Here is a 14515-nt window from a genome sequence, read left to right on the forward strand (position 1 = left end):
CTGACTTGCCTCAACTAATGCTATCTTTGAATATTATAAAAACTAAAAGTACATACACAATGTTGATTTTAGTAAAGTGACTATTTTTTCTAGATTTGTTGCATTTGTAGTAATTTCTCCTCCACACGGAATACACGTTCATAATGTTCCTTCTTTTTAAATTTTTATTTTTATCTTCACCTGAGATTTTTAAAAACCTTTAGAGAGGGGGGAAGGAGAAAGAGAGGGTAGAAACATCAAATCATTTGCCTCTTACACACCCCCAACTGGGGACCTGGCCTGCAACCCAGGCAAGTGCCCCAACTGGGAATTGAACCGGTGACCCTTTGTTTTGCAGGCCGATGCTCAATCTACTGAGCCACACCAGGCACGGCTCAAGACCATTTTTTTCATTGCTTTCAGAGAGAGAGAAACATCGATTGGCTGCCTCCCATACTTAATCCAGCTGGGGACTGAACCTGCAACCTTGGGTATGCACGTGTCCTAATGAGGAATCAAACCTGCGACCTTTCAGTGTATAGGACAAAGCACGAACCAATTGGGCCACACCAGCCAGGGCCATATCTCTTCCTTTGATACCTTCTCATTACCCATCATTTGCAAAACCTCCCACTAAACCAACTCTGAAAGTCACCATTTCTACTGCAGCTACTGCCATGTCATGTCTTTATGGACTATTCTGCTGTGCAACACTCCAGAAGACTATTTGTGACTGGACTGCTTTCCCTATTTATCAAACTTCTGGATCCTTCCATACAGACTAGCTGCCGCCTGTGAAAATGCCAGCTCCACTGCAGCCCTTCCCACACAACACATTCAAGTTTTTCTCAATGTTCACTGTCAGATGAAGTTCTGAGTCCTAACTAGAGACCTCAATTCACCCCTCCTTAGAAGGCTTCTCACTGAAGTGCACTCTCTGATGATTTCGTAGACCTGAGATGTAGCTGAAGCCTTTCCCACACTCCTCACACTTATAGGGCTTCTCCCCAGTGTGCACCCTCTGGTGGACATGAAGACAGGAGCTTCGGCCAAAGCCCTTCCCACACTCCTCACATTTATAGGGTTTCTCCCCAGTGTGGACCCTCTGATGCCCTTGAAGATATGAGCTCTTACTGTAGCCCTTCCCACACACGTCACAGCGATACGGTTTCTCCCCAGTGTGCACTCTCTTGTGACTGAGGAGACCTGAGCCGTATTTGAAGCCCTTTCCACATTCGCAGCACATGTAGGGCTTCTCTCCGGTGTGCAATCTCTGATGGGTGCGCAGATTTGACCTGTAACTGAATCCCTTGCCGCACTGATCACACGTATAGGGCTTCTTTCCCGTGTGGACCTGCTGATGTTTGTGAAGGCTTGAGGTGCTTCTAAAGCCCTTTCCACACTCCTCACACCGATAAGGTTTCTCACCTGTGTGTACCCTCTGGTGGATGAGAAACCCTGAGCTGTGATTGAAGCCTTTGCCACACTCAGTGCATTTATAGGGTTTCTCTCCTGTGTGGACCCTCTGGTGGATGACCAGGTCAAAGCTGTAAATAAAGCTCTTCCCACACATGTCACATAGGTAGGGCCTCTCTCCCGTGTGGACCTTCTGGTGACTATGAAGGTCTGAATTCCGTCGGAAGCCCTTCCCACACTCCACACACGTATAGGGTTTCTCTCCTGTGTGGACTCTCTTGTGCACGTGGAGATCGGAGCTGCGACCGAAGCTCTTCCCACACTCGCATTTGTAGGGCTTCTCTCCCGTGTGCAGCCTCTGATGCCTGAGGAGCCCTGACCTGTAACTGAAATTCTTCCCACATACGTCACATGCATGCAGGCGCTTGCCTGTGTGAACTGTCTGGAGAGCCCGAAGGCACGAGCTGTGACTGAAACCTGCATCACCCGTGTCACGCTGGAGGGGTTTCGCTCCCATGTGCATCTTCTGATGACTGCTGAGGTGGGTGCTGCAGCTGAACCCCTTCCCGCAGGCGCTGCAGCTGTGGGATTTTTCTCCCGGATGGACACGCTGTTGTGTGTGCAGTACAGACTTGGTGCAGAACACTTTGCCACACTCGCTACGAGTGGAGGGCGTCTCCCCAGTGTGTAGCCTCTGGTGGACCTGAAGCACCGAGTTGTAGCTGAAGCCCTTTCTACACGTACGGCCTTCAAACAGTTTCTCTCCATTATGGACTCTCTGGTGGACAAGCAGCTTGGAGCTCTGACCGAAGGCTTTCCCACACTCCTTGCATCTGTAGGGCTTCTTCCCCGTGTGCACCCACTGATGGATCAGAAGAACCAACTTGTACCCGAACCCCTTCCCACACATGTCACATCTGTAGGGTGTCTCTCCTGCCGGGACCCCGGGGCAGTTGTGAAGTCCTGTGTCCTGCTTGAAGCCCAGACTGTACTTGTTACTTTTACAGGATTTCCCTCCCAAGGGAATTCTTTCATGTCTCTCAAGACAGGCAGTCCGCCTCACATCCTGACCAAATTCATGAAACGTGCAGGGTTTCTCTTCCAAAGGGACTCTTGGAAAAACAGGATGGTTTGAATCGTCCCCGCAGCCATTTCCACATTCATCACTTACCAAGCCATTCTCTCCGGGGCTGGGGTGAAGTACTGACTGTTTATTCCAGTCTTTTCTACATTTATTGCAATTACATGATTTCTCTCTTTCAGCTAATCTGTGGTCACTGTGACAACCTGACTTACAGCTGAAGCCATAGCCATCCCACTCACATTTACATATTATATCCTCCATTTTCAGATTTTTACTCCTTTCTAGAACATTCCATGGCTTGTTCACAAAGGCTTTCGTCCGAGATTTTTGAATGGAGACCAGTCTCACAGCTTTCCAAGTGGGAAGCTCTTGATTTCCCAAATTGATGGGCCAATCTCCTTGAGGGCTGTTCACCGAACTTTCAACTCGTGAGCCCTCAGTAGATGCCCCTTCCCACTCCTGACGTAGGGAAGTGCCGTCTGAGCACTGGACATCTTTCCCTTGAAGATTTACTCGATGGTCTTGACTCCCGGTCAATTCACCAGCCGCCTGTTCCCAGATTTTCCAGTAGGAGAGCTCTCTGCATGAAAGGAACTTTAATTCTTTTTCTTGAATATACTCCATTTCCTTTCCATTCTTGTCTCCTATGGGGTTAAAGACAATTTGGGTATGAGAACGAGTACAAGACTGGTCCAGAAAGATTGGGTCCAGTACTGACAGGTCAAGGTACTTATTTTTATGTCTAAAAAAAGGAAGAGGCTCCTATAAACAAGCTTTGAAGGTAAATCTTTTTTCTTCTTTTAATTTTATTTATTTTTAGAGAGAGGGGAAGGGAGGGAGGCAGAGAGGGAAAAAACATTGATGTGTGAGAGAAATATCACTTGGGTGCCTCTTGCACACCTCTAACCGGGGACCTGGCCTACAACCCAGACTTGTGCTCTGATTAGGAATTAAACTGGCAGCCTTGTTGTTCCCAGGCCAGCACTCAATCCACTGAACCACACTAGCCAGGGCTGAAGCTAAATCTTAACATGATTCTATTAGTAACAAACTTAATCATATTGTTGCCAAGAAAAAAAAATTCTGATTGGATTTTTACAGAGAAAATTCTCTTCTCCATTTAATAATGCCATTGTTGCTAACAATTATAATAATATCTAACACCACTATAACACCTCCTACATGCCAATGATGTATGTACATTACCTTCTTTAACCATCAGAGTAACATTGAGGTAGGAACCATTGTTATCTTCATTTTACACACAAGGAAACCAAGGCACAGAGAGGTAAGTACACTACTTAAGTGACCCTGCCACACTGAGAGGAAGTGCTGAGCCAGGGTTCAAACACAGAAGGCTGGTTTTACAGCCACACTTAGCACTCTCACCAAACTGCCTCCCATGTGACTCTGGGAATGTGTAAGTTGAACTTGGGAAGGGAACAAAGCACCAAGTTCTCCAAAGTGCATCAGCTGTGTATACTGTGAGTACACAAAACATGAATGCCGATGACACCGATAACGCAGAGCGACACAAAAATGTCAACTTATCCCCATTACTGAGTGTGAGACATCAAGTTCACGTTTATGACATAGTTACAGATGGTTTAAAAAACTGGTCCAGGTTTTCTGATATTCGTCATCAGCTATTTTTATCTTTGAGGGCTGAGGCAACACAAATCTGTTTATATCCGGGGGCATGTAGGATTCTAGAGTTAAGTGAGAAAGCCATCAGAGGACTCTCGATATTCTGGAACAGTCTCTCTGCCACTGCCTGGCTGTTTCTCTCCAGGGGAGGAAAGTCCAGAGATCCTCCACTTGCTGTGGCTATGTCATTCTCTGAAGAGCATGAAGGAACCATGAGAAGGTAGGGACTGGGTAGCAGAAATGAGGCTGCAGAACAAGCACCTTGAACAGTACTAGCAGTGTCCCTGGGCAAGGCCAAGGTGCAAAGTGGGCCGGTGTACGGGCTCACCACCTCACTGCCTAGTCACACCTGCAGGCTCCATGGATCTCACCTGGATGCGATTCTCTTACAGTTCCTTTCTCTACCACCCAAGTCTCTCTGTCTTATTCCAAATGGGGTATCTTAGTAAGTTTAAAAGGCTGCCCTGAAAATGCAAGAAAATGCAAGGCTTAGGCTCATTTCTGAAGTGCAAAAAATTACCTGAAAATGTTGCTCTAATCCCCTGACCTCCCGGCCTTTGCAAGACAGACGGGAAAAGATTAGGGACTGGTCAAATGAAATTCCTTTATAAAAACTCCATAAAAAAATGTTTAATTTATGTACAAAGAGCAAAAATATCCTCTCTCTGGGGAACAAGAATACTCCAATAAGCTAAGTTACAATTACCCAGAGGTTCCCCTCACCCAGTGAGACCAGGTTCCGGAAGTTCTCCAGCATCACATCTTGGTACAGCTTCCTCTGGGACGGGTCCAGCAGCCCCAGCTCCTCCTCAGTGAAGACCACAGCCACGTCCCTGAAGGTCACGGCCTCCTACAATGTGAAGCACCATAAGAAAACGCTCACTTGATGAAAAGTACCCTAAGTTTGCTGTGACTTACTTGGCATCACTAAGACAAGTACACAAGAAAGCAGGAAAGCACTCAGTTTGCCCGTGAAATCAAATGTGAGTACTGTTTGGTGCCAGTGATTTTGATTCTAACAAATGATCTTCCATGGTCATCCCAAGAGTAAACAGAACATCCTCTGCTCAGTGTGAGTGCTTCCGAGGGCAGTTTCCTAGAACTGGAGTGGCTGAACCACAGGGCCCGCACATTTTACAATTTGGCTCTACCTTGTAGATTACCAACATTCTCCTCAGAGAGACTGTGACAACTTACAGTTCCAACAGCACCTAGCTTTAGCATGCCCATGGGATGCAGACTCTGGCCTGTGGAGTCTGTGTTGTGGATTCTGTAAATAAATTCACAAAGACCGCAGAAGTCCTGTGGAGAAAGAGGGACAGCACGGCCACTCTCTCAAGGGGAGAGTGCCTCAACCGTTGCCTGGACAGGCTTTTCTTGCTTTCTAGTCACATTACATCAAAGAAGGTTCTCATTCATTATCCTTAGGTTTACTTTAAGTGATTATTTCTTACACATAACAAAAAAAGGAAAAAAATGTTGCAAATGCAAGGGAGTGATAAAAATGATTGATTTGGTTACTTTTCGTCCTTGGGACATCTTAGCACAGACTTAGGAAGTGGCTTCAGAGATACACATTAAACATCTGCAGTCTTAACTCAGGGTGAGGGAGTTTTAGCAAAAGCAAGTCTCATAGCAGCCTAGTAGCACATAGCAGGCACAATACAGGCCTGATTCCCCACGGAGAAAGCCTATCCGTGGGTGTGGGTCCTGTGTGCCAAACCTCGCCCCTCACTGGTCTTTCTGAGTGGGGCCTGGGCCACATTCCCCACACCATGAAGAACGGTTCCCTATACCCATGTCCGCACACACCCCCAAATTCAGGCAAATCCTACTCTTTACTGCAGTGGTCCCCCACCTTATCCACAGACACTTTTTTTTTAATCCTCACCTAAGGAAGGGTTTATTGATTTGAGAAAGAGGAGGGAGATAAGGAAGGAGGGAAGGAGTGGGTGGGGGGGACACACCAATGTGAGAAGCATCGACTGGTTGTCTCCCATATGTACTCTCACCCGGGATCAAACCCGCAACCTAGGTAGGTGCCCTGGGAATCTAACCCGTAACCTTATGATGTACGGGACGACCCTTCAACCAACTTGGCTACCCAGCCGGGATCACAGACAGGTTTCCAAGTCAGCACTTGACAGTAACCACCAATGTGTTTACGCAAGCATCTCCCCGATCAGAGGGGACCACTAAAGCAGCGGCTCAGACGACAGTGTCAAGTCACGCTGTGTCAGCCCCAGCAATAAATCATGGCCCAAGCTTTTATGGGAATTGCTCCAGTCCAGTGAGGAAAAAATGGCAGTTACATGTTCTACAGTACAGTGATGCACAACATTCCCATTTCATTCCAGTCTTCACTCAGACTGTCTTTCCCTCCCTCTCTCGTGTTGGAAATGCTTCGTTACTTACTATCTCTGTACCCACACGGTAAGTCACTACTGCCATCCCTGTTTCACAGGTGAGAAAATGTGGACTCAGAAAAGTGAACATCGTTGGTTGACGAACACACATCTAATAAAAGCAGCGTAAGACCTGAACATGGGCAGCCTGACCAACATGCTGTAACCCCTGGGCTACGCTGCCAGCCAGACGAGATCGGAAGGACCACAGGCCAGAGGAACCCATGTCACCACTCTGGAGAATGAATGCCACCAACAGAGCACATTTCCCGGCAGAGTTCCAGGTCCACCCCCGGGCCAGAGGCAGCGCGACGGGGAAAGAGCCTGGGCCAGAGCCGTCCACTGGTCGTTTACTCTCAAATCTTTGATCCCAGCTCTGGCATCTGCACCGAGTCCTGCCGCATCCACCTACCACCCGGACGTCTGAAAGGTACTGCTGGCCAGAAAAAGCCCAGCGAAAACTGAGTCTTCCCCGCAGCTGTCCTCTCCTAATCTCCCCCGTGTGAGCAAACAGTACATCTACCTTAGAATCATCTTTGATTTTTCCCTCGTCCTCTTTTCTCAAATCTCATTCATAAAAGAGCCTGCCAAGTATTTTTCCAAGTATAATTCAAATCTATCCACCTCTCCCCCCTCTCTAGCCCGACCCATCACCTTTCCCTTCGATGACTGCAGGTGCTTTGAGTCCTCCCGACTGTGTCCCTTAAAGTACTTGAGAGCAATTATCTTGCTTTTAACCTTACTACCTGCCTCCCCCTTGTAGAATGTCAGCCCCACGAGGACAGGGATGTTGTCTGTTTTGTCCTCTGATGGTAAAACAACGCAGAGATGTCCAAGCAACTCCAAGGACCGAGTACAGATGCTGGATCGGTCAGATAATGTGAAAGATGAATCAGTGGGTATCTGTCTTTCTCTCTCCCTTTTCATATATATAACATACATAACTACTTTGCATACATACATACTTATGCCACTACATACACATACATAATGACAAAGATGATATTTCTACTGACTTGTGAATGATTAATAAATGCCATTGTCATAACTGGTATCCATCTTGAAGAAAACAAAGACAAAAATAAATTACAGTCACACTGGAGATTTTACAATTTTAATGTAAATATTAAAAAAGCACTTAGGCATCTTCCTGATTAAGGTTAGAATGAACGAGGCCTTTTGAAACCAGCTGTTTTGTGAACAAACGCAATGAGGAGTGGCATATATTCACCTAACACATCATCTTCCTCTTTTCCCTTTCATCGGGGGAGGGAGATGTTTACTCTGACACCTACTACAGTCATATTTCCAGCGAGAAAGGAAAACTCAACCCACCTGAAACCTGGTCTTCTCCTCCCCGTGCTGGGCCAGGGCTGAGGCCTGAGAACACAGAGCTGGAGGAGAAAGAAGCCGTGAGATGGGGGCGGGGGAGGTGCCTGCCCATGCTCTCAGGATCTGCCTGGGCCTCAGGAACGCCTGCCCCGTACACACTGGTTCCTGGCAAGTCCTCGTCCGCCTAACTTCCTCTCTCTCCTCGCCCACTTACATCCCCACCCGCGTCCCACACTCTTCACAACTCTCACCTCTTTCCTCACGTCTTAAAGTCAAAGTCTTCATGGTCTCCTCTCCCAAGTTTTCCAAGAGCAGCAGCAATTTTTTTTATTCTCTGATCTTCCTAAGCTGGAAAAGCAGAAAATCTAGGCCTTCTTCATCCTTAAGACACTCCAAGCTCTGATAAGGAGTGTCGGATAAATGCTCGAGGTCACAAGCGCCTGCCTCCACCTCCACTCCCTACAGCCTGGGTGGTTCCCATGCTCCAGGGTCCTGGGGGCTCAAGAGGGAACTTGACTTTGTCCGAGTTCTTTCTCCCGAGCCCCAGAGTTCTCCATCTCCAGCAGGGTGCACACCCTCTGGATACTGTTTATTCTGGGGGCACTTACTGAGCAGCTGCACCTGGTCTCTGTTCTGGAGGGATCGCAGTGCGGAGAGCCAGAATGGCGCAGATGGCGAAAGACTGTCTAAGAACTGCCTGTGGGGAGGGCCGGTCAGAGTGTCGTGGGGAGACAGCGCCTCATGGAAGGGTGTGGAGCCCTGTACACATGCTGGACATGCACCCTGTGAAGGAAACCGCGGTGTGAAAGCTTTAATAATGCAATACAGTGGGGGCTGTAAATATAGAACATAAATCATATCCCTGCTCTAAAGGCTTCTAAAAATCACAATACAGGTTAGCAAACGTTATCTAAGTCCAAATTTATAACCTTTTTGATCCAGGATTCTTTTGGCAGACTGGTGATGCTTATGGACTCCCACTTACAATGTTTCAAATGTGTAAAGTAAAACATACAAGAGCCATGGCCATGTAGCTCAGATGGTTGGAGCATTGTCCCGAAGCACCAAGGTTGTGGGTTTGATTTCCCATCAGGGAACACACAAGAATCAACTAATGAACGCACAAGAAGAGGAACAACAAATCGATGCTTTCGTCCCTCCCTCCCTCGTCCCTCTGTGTCTCTCCCCACACCTTCCCCTCTCTCTGTAAAAAATCAATTAAAAAAAAAAGACAGGATTATTTTAAAAGCTAATTACACTGAAAAACCATCTTCAAAACTGTCAAATCACCAACTACATGCTTCTTTATTAACATATTAAATACCAAGAATAAATGAAGTACCATAATTTTAAAAAAATTACTGTGAACAGGATTTTAAAAAATCTATACAAACTGGTATTTACTTGAATAACAAAGTCACAGGTTCTGCTAATACCACTGTGGTTTGTTGTGTACAATTGTAATGGGAAGAAATGCCAATTTTCAGCTCGACTAGTGGAAATTCCCCTCCACTCCAGTTCAGGGACCTGCAGCATTAAGACCATTGATCTCAAGGTCTCCTTTTCTGAATGAAACCTTCTCCAGCCTCCACCAGACTGACTGGATCACTCTGGGACCCCGAAACATTTGTTTTAAATTGCTGGCTCACTGCCTCCCACACAGCCTGCCTGCCCTGTTAAAATCTCAAAGTCAAGGAAACGGAGCCTTTCTTTCTTTCTTTATCTTCTCCATCTTGCACTGCTCCTGCACACTGGGCCCACATGACTAATTCTGTCAGCAGGATGTGATGCACAGAGATGACAGAACTCTTGGCGCCAGTGTGGAGCTGGTCAGCAGGTAGTGCCACAACACGGACCATGAGCTCCTCAGGCCCTGCCCATTTTCTCCTGAGTCCAAGCCACAGGGCAAGTTCAGACAAACAGATGCACACGCTTCTGACGTCCACTCTGAGACACCCCCTGGGTTCTGCTGCTTCAGGAGCCCAAGTCTCCACTTTTCCTCTAAGCATCTGTCCCAGACCCCTGCACAGCCCACTGTGACGAGACCTGGGTGGCACTGTGTGGGCACTGCCCTGCACTAGGATCACTCTCTGAAGCAGGTGTGGAGGATCAGCCACATGCTGACTTCCCACCTGGAGGACAAAGAGGAAGGGCAGAGTGGAGGCCAAATAAGTAACAAGCCCCCCACACCAGTGTCATTTAAGATCGGCTCTTCAGTCCTGGTTGGTGTGGCTCAGTGGATTGAGTGCCAGTCTGTGAACCAAAGGGTTGCTGGTTCGATTCCCAGTCAGGGCACTTGCCTGGTTGCAGTCTGGGTCCCCAGTAGGGAGTGCGTGAGAGGCAACCACACAATGATGTTTCTCTCCCTCTTTCTCTTCCCCTCTCTAAAAATAAAATAAAAATAAAATCTTAAAAACGTCCTGACTCTCCAGGGCTGTGCCTTGGGAACTTTAGAGTGCTTAAAAATCATGAGAGGTTGCTAAAACTGACTGCTGGACCCCACTTCCAAAGAGTCTGACTCGCTAGCTCAGTAGTGAAGCTCAAGAATCTGTATTTCTAAGTTTTTAGGGGATGCTGATACGGCTGCTCTGGGACCACACTGTAAGTAGTGTGTGCTAAGACACTCTCACTTCCTCAGAATGGCTAATTTTCAAGGTGTCCGGGGGCTTCTGGTTTGTGTTAAAGTTCCGGATGGCTCCTCCTCACATCCCTGACCTCTGAAGGTTAGGACGACCTCGAGATGTAGTCCATGAAGTTCTCTCTAAACTCATTCACTCCCTTGGACAACACAGCTAACCTCACGGCTTCCCTCGGCACCAGCTGGACATCCCTATTTGGATGTCTAAAAGGCACCTCAAACTCAACATGCCCCAAGACTGACTCCTGATGCGCTCCCTTCTTTTCCAATGAGGACAAAGATTTTGGGGTGATGCCTGACTTCTCTCTCATACATCAGCCAATACCTTCAAATTATAGCTAGAATCAGACTAATTCTTCTTCCTGCTACTGAACACACCACCCTCACCTCTCCCCAGAATTACTGCAATAGTCTCCTTACTGGTCTCCCTGCTTCTATGACTGTCCCCTTCGAGTCTATAACCCTACCCAGCAGCCACAGCGATCTTTGTAAAATATAAAATAAAAGGTGCTTGCTTTGGCAGCACATATACTAAAATTGGAACAATACAGAGATTAGCATGCCCCCTGCACAAGGATGACACGCAAATTCGTGAAGCATCCCATGTTTAAAAATATATATACACATATACATACATATATACACATTATATATACATACACATATATATATATATATATAAAATATCTATCATGTCACTCCTCTGGCCAAAACCTTCACCAAAATCTTCCAATGGGCAAAAAAACCTTTCACTATCTGGCCTCCAAATACCCAATTTCTCACGCATCCATCCTCTTTCTCATTCTGCTCAACCCCTCTGGCCTCCTTACTGCTCTGCAAACAGATCAGTCATGCCCCCGCCTCGGGCCTTCTCTGATGTCCCTCCACAAGCACCATCTTCCCAGTGAAGTCGCGCCCGAGTGCCCTACTTACAAGTTCAGCTCCCTCTGCCGGCTCTCCCAAAGCCCCTCCCCTGCTTCATCTTCCTCCATGAAACTGACCATCTGATCAGCCATCCATTGTTCTTCTCAACTGACTTTCTCCACCCACTAGAACGGGAGCTTCACGAGGGCTGGGATTTTAGTCTGCTCCTGAAACAACGCAGGTGCTCACTAAATACATCAACGGGAGAACGAGACTAACCTAACTCATCCTGCTGATACCTGGATCCTAGGCCTTTTGATCCCAGTGACAGGGCAGAATGGGTTTTTTGCCTCACATCATCCACTCAGTAAAGTACATGCTAAGGACCACGAGCCATGATGGTGACCAGGGCAGACAAGGACTCTGCGTTCAAGCAGTTGACATTCTAGTTGGGAAGACAGCAGACATTTACTGAAATTCAACTATGTGTCAGGTACTTCAGACTATAAAGATAGATATAGCCTGGCTGGTATAGCTCAGAGGATTGAGTGCCAGCCTGTGAACCAAAGGGTCACTGGTTCGATTCCCAGTCAGGGCACATGCCTGGGTTGCAGGCCAGGTCCAAAATGGAGGGGGCGGGGCTCGTAAGAGGCAACCACACATTGATGTTTCTCTCTGTCTCTTTCCCTTCTCCTCCTCTCTCTAAAAATAAATAAAATCTTGAAAGAAAGACATACAGCCCTTGACCATGGGGAGCTCACTCTGGGGAAACATAGGATGCAGAAATACCTGGCAACAAAAGGATAGAGGTAATAGAAATAAGAGTAAAAGTAACAGGACTAGATGAGTAATTACACTCAGGGATAAAAAGGAGGAGAAATCAAATAACAATGTATCTGGACTTGAACTTTAAGGAAAATGCATAAATTATGAAGTTCTACTCCAGATAGCAAGAGGTAGAGCAGGGTGTTGGAAGCTGCAATTTACCTCCCAATGCTGGTGCTGTTGAATGGCGGGTTTAATTCTGGCTCAGCCACTGTGTAGTCGTACTGACACTAGTCAAGTGACAACTCTCTGAGTCTGTTCTTCCTTCTGTTGAGTGAAGATAATACTTCTTACTTGCAGAGTTGAAAGAATTAAGTTTTTCTTTCTCACACATACACACACGTGCCCGCGTGAAGAAAGTGACATAGCCCAGTACTTGGCCCATAGATAATCTTCAACAAACTATTGTTATTCATTCATCTGAGCAATAACCTAGGGACACAGGCATCCGTCCATTTAACGAATACCTTCAGTCTCTAACTATGTCTTGGCTACGGTAACAAACACTGGGGACACAGCAGTAAATAACTGGACGTGGTACGTGTTTTATGGTGCTTGTATTCTGGTGGGTACACAAATCTACAAACACACTGATCTGTGCTTACAAAACGGGCAATGAAGAAAATAAAACGTGATAACTTCTTGTTCACCAGCCAGAACGTTAAGTTCTCTTGGACAGAACAGAGGTGGCAAGTGCCGGCAGGGCAACCTTAAAGCAGGTTGTCACCTATGGTCTCTAAGACCTGCATGAAGATAAATCAGCTGTGCGAAGATCTGGGATGAGCGCAGAGGAAACAGCAAGGGCAAAGGCCCTGACTTCTGGTTATAACATCTCCTGGCCAAGTGACATTTGTTAACTTCTTAACCGTTCTAAGTCTCAGGCTTCTTATCTGTAACATGGGACTAATAATACCTAACTTACAATGTTGCTGAGCAAATTAAATGTATTTACTCATTCAGATGTTTTCTAAGAGACTACTATATGCCAGGCACTGTTCCAGGTACTAAAGATACAGCAGTGAACGCCCTCGGCATAATAACTGGCATGTAATATGCATTTTATACACATACTGTAAACAGTAATCATGTCTCCCCTGTACCTAGCACTGCCCTGAAACACAGTAAGCTGAGTGATATACTGACCAAATGAACCCCTAGTAGGAGCCAGGGAGAGAGTACAGTCGATGACACTGGGAAATTCCTCAACCTTAGAAGAAACTCATTTCTGGGAGAAGGCAGCTATTATGGCAAAGTGGCGTGAACGGGAGTTTGTCAAAACCACGGGATAAAGAATGAGGTCAGGAAAGCAGGCCTGGTTTGGAGACAGAGCTGGCACTGCTATAAAACAAGAAAAAATAACCAAAGATCCCAGAGATCTTTAAGAGGAAAAACAGGGCATATACATAAGCAAGGTTTAAAAAGAAACCCCAGTCCAGAGGGCGACTACCATGAGAAAATTCAAGATATTATCGATCCGCGCCTGCCTGAACAGGAGTCTCCCAAAGCGAAAGATTCCCGTTTTAAAGCCGGAGCAGCCAGTCTGGAGCTGTCCCTTTTAAGCCTGAGGGGTGCCACGTGGTGCCGGCCCCAGCCCCACCCCTCGCCCCAACCCAGGACGCTCTGTGACCCGCCTCCTCAAACCCTTCCTTCGCCAGGCCGAGCTCAGAGCCTTCACCACACGCAGCCCTTTTCTTCCCACGTCCTAAACATCCAACGCCTGTTCCCGCAGCCCGAACGAAGACCTCCCAGAAGACTCACGTCCTTTACCCGGCTCACAAGCGCACAGGAAATGATGGCAGTGGTGCGCCCCCAGAAGCGGAAGTGGGCGCCTTGAGAGAGTGCGGACTACAACCCCCAGAACCCTCTTCGGTGCTGGACGGATTTAGGTGCCGAGGGTGATTTAAAGAAGCGTGCAAGTGGAGCTCTGCTCTCAGGACCTAGTGCGGGGTTACGCGTTTAGGGAGTGTACCCTGGGAAGTCGGGAGACACGTGAATTTTCGGCACTCAACTTTGGGACATTGCTACACCTTTCTTTTCTTTCGTTAAAAAAATGTGATTACTCAGTATTAACGTGTTCATGTTGTATAAAATCTGACTATTCTCAGCCAAATACATAATCCCATCACCAGGAGATATATAAAACACTGTTGATGTTTTGGTACAAGTTACTGTTACACTATTTTTTTTTTACTTCCAAAAGTAGTGCATAGTCAATGTTAAAAATAAGGAAAAAAGAAAAGAAAAAAGAATGTTAAGGAAAGGAAAAAAATTTGAGAAGAGTGAAATGAAGTCTTCTATAATTCTAGCACCCAGAAAAAAACATCA

The 14515-nt window shown here is 46.8% G+C and overlaps 1 protein-coding gene and 1 non-coding gene across 10 annotated transcripts; one reads left to right on the forward strand and one right to left on the reverse strand.

Moving 5' to 3' along the window:
- Positions 1 to 400: 400 nt before the first annotated feature.
- On the reverse strand, positions 401 to 13999 carry ZNF229 (zinc finger protein 229). 9 transcript variants are annotated; one of them, XM_045845325.1, is made up of 8 exons: positions 13949 to 13999; positions 12353 to 12457; positions 8472 to 8646; positions 8115 to 8211; positions 7867 to 7925; positions 5324 to 5428; positions 4850 to 4976; positions 401 to 3123 (listed from the first exon to the last, which is right to left on the reverse strand). In XM_045845325.1, exons 4-8 carry the CDS (start codon positions 8146 to 8148, stop codon positions 878 to 880), a joined length of 2571 nt encoding a protein of 856 aa, XP_045701281.1. In that variant the 5' UTR covers positions 8149 to 8211; positions 8472 to 8646; positions 12353 to 12457; positions 13949 to 13999; the 3' UTR covers positions 401 to 877. The 9 variants fall into 9 exon arrangements, with proteins under 9 accessions (XP_045701281.1, XP_045701285.1, XP_045701283.1 ...); XM_045845329.1 differs by having other exon boundaries at positions 13958 to 13985; XM_045845327.1 differs by lacking the exon at positions 13949 to 13999 and adding an exon at positions 13832 to 13948.
- LOC123823072 lies at positions 11009 to 11112 on the forward strand. The gene has a single exon (XR_006786479.1). It is a non-coding gene; the product is annotated as a U6 spliceosomal RNA (small nuclear RNA).
- Positions 14000 to 14515: the final 516 nt, after the last annotated feature.

This window comes from Phyllostomus hastatus, unplaced genomic scaffold, assembly GCF_019186645.2.
Source record: "Phyllostomus hastatus isolate PE091 unplaced genomic scaffold, TTU_PhHast_1.1 phas_contig_468, whole genome shotgun sequence".
Taxonomy (NCBI): domain Eukaryota; kingdom Metazoa; phylum Chordata; class Mammalia; order Chiroptera; family Phyllostomidae; genus Phyllostomus; species Phyllostomus hastatus.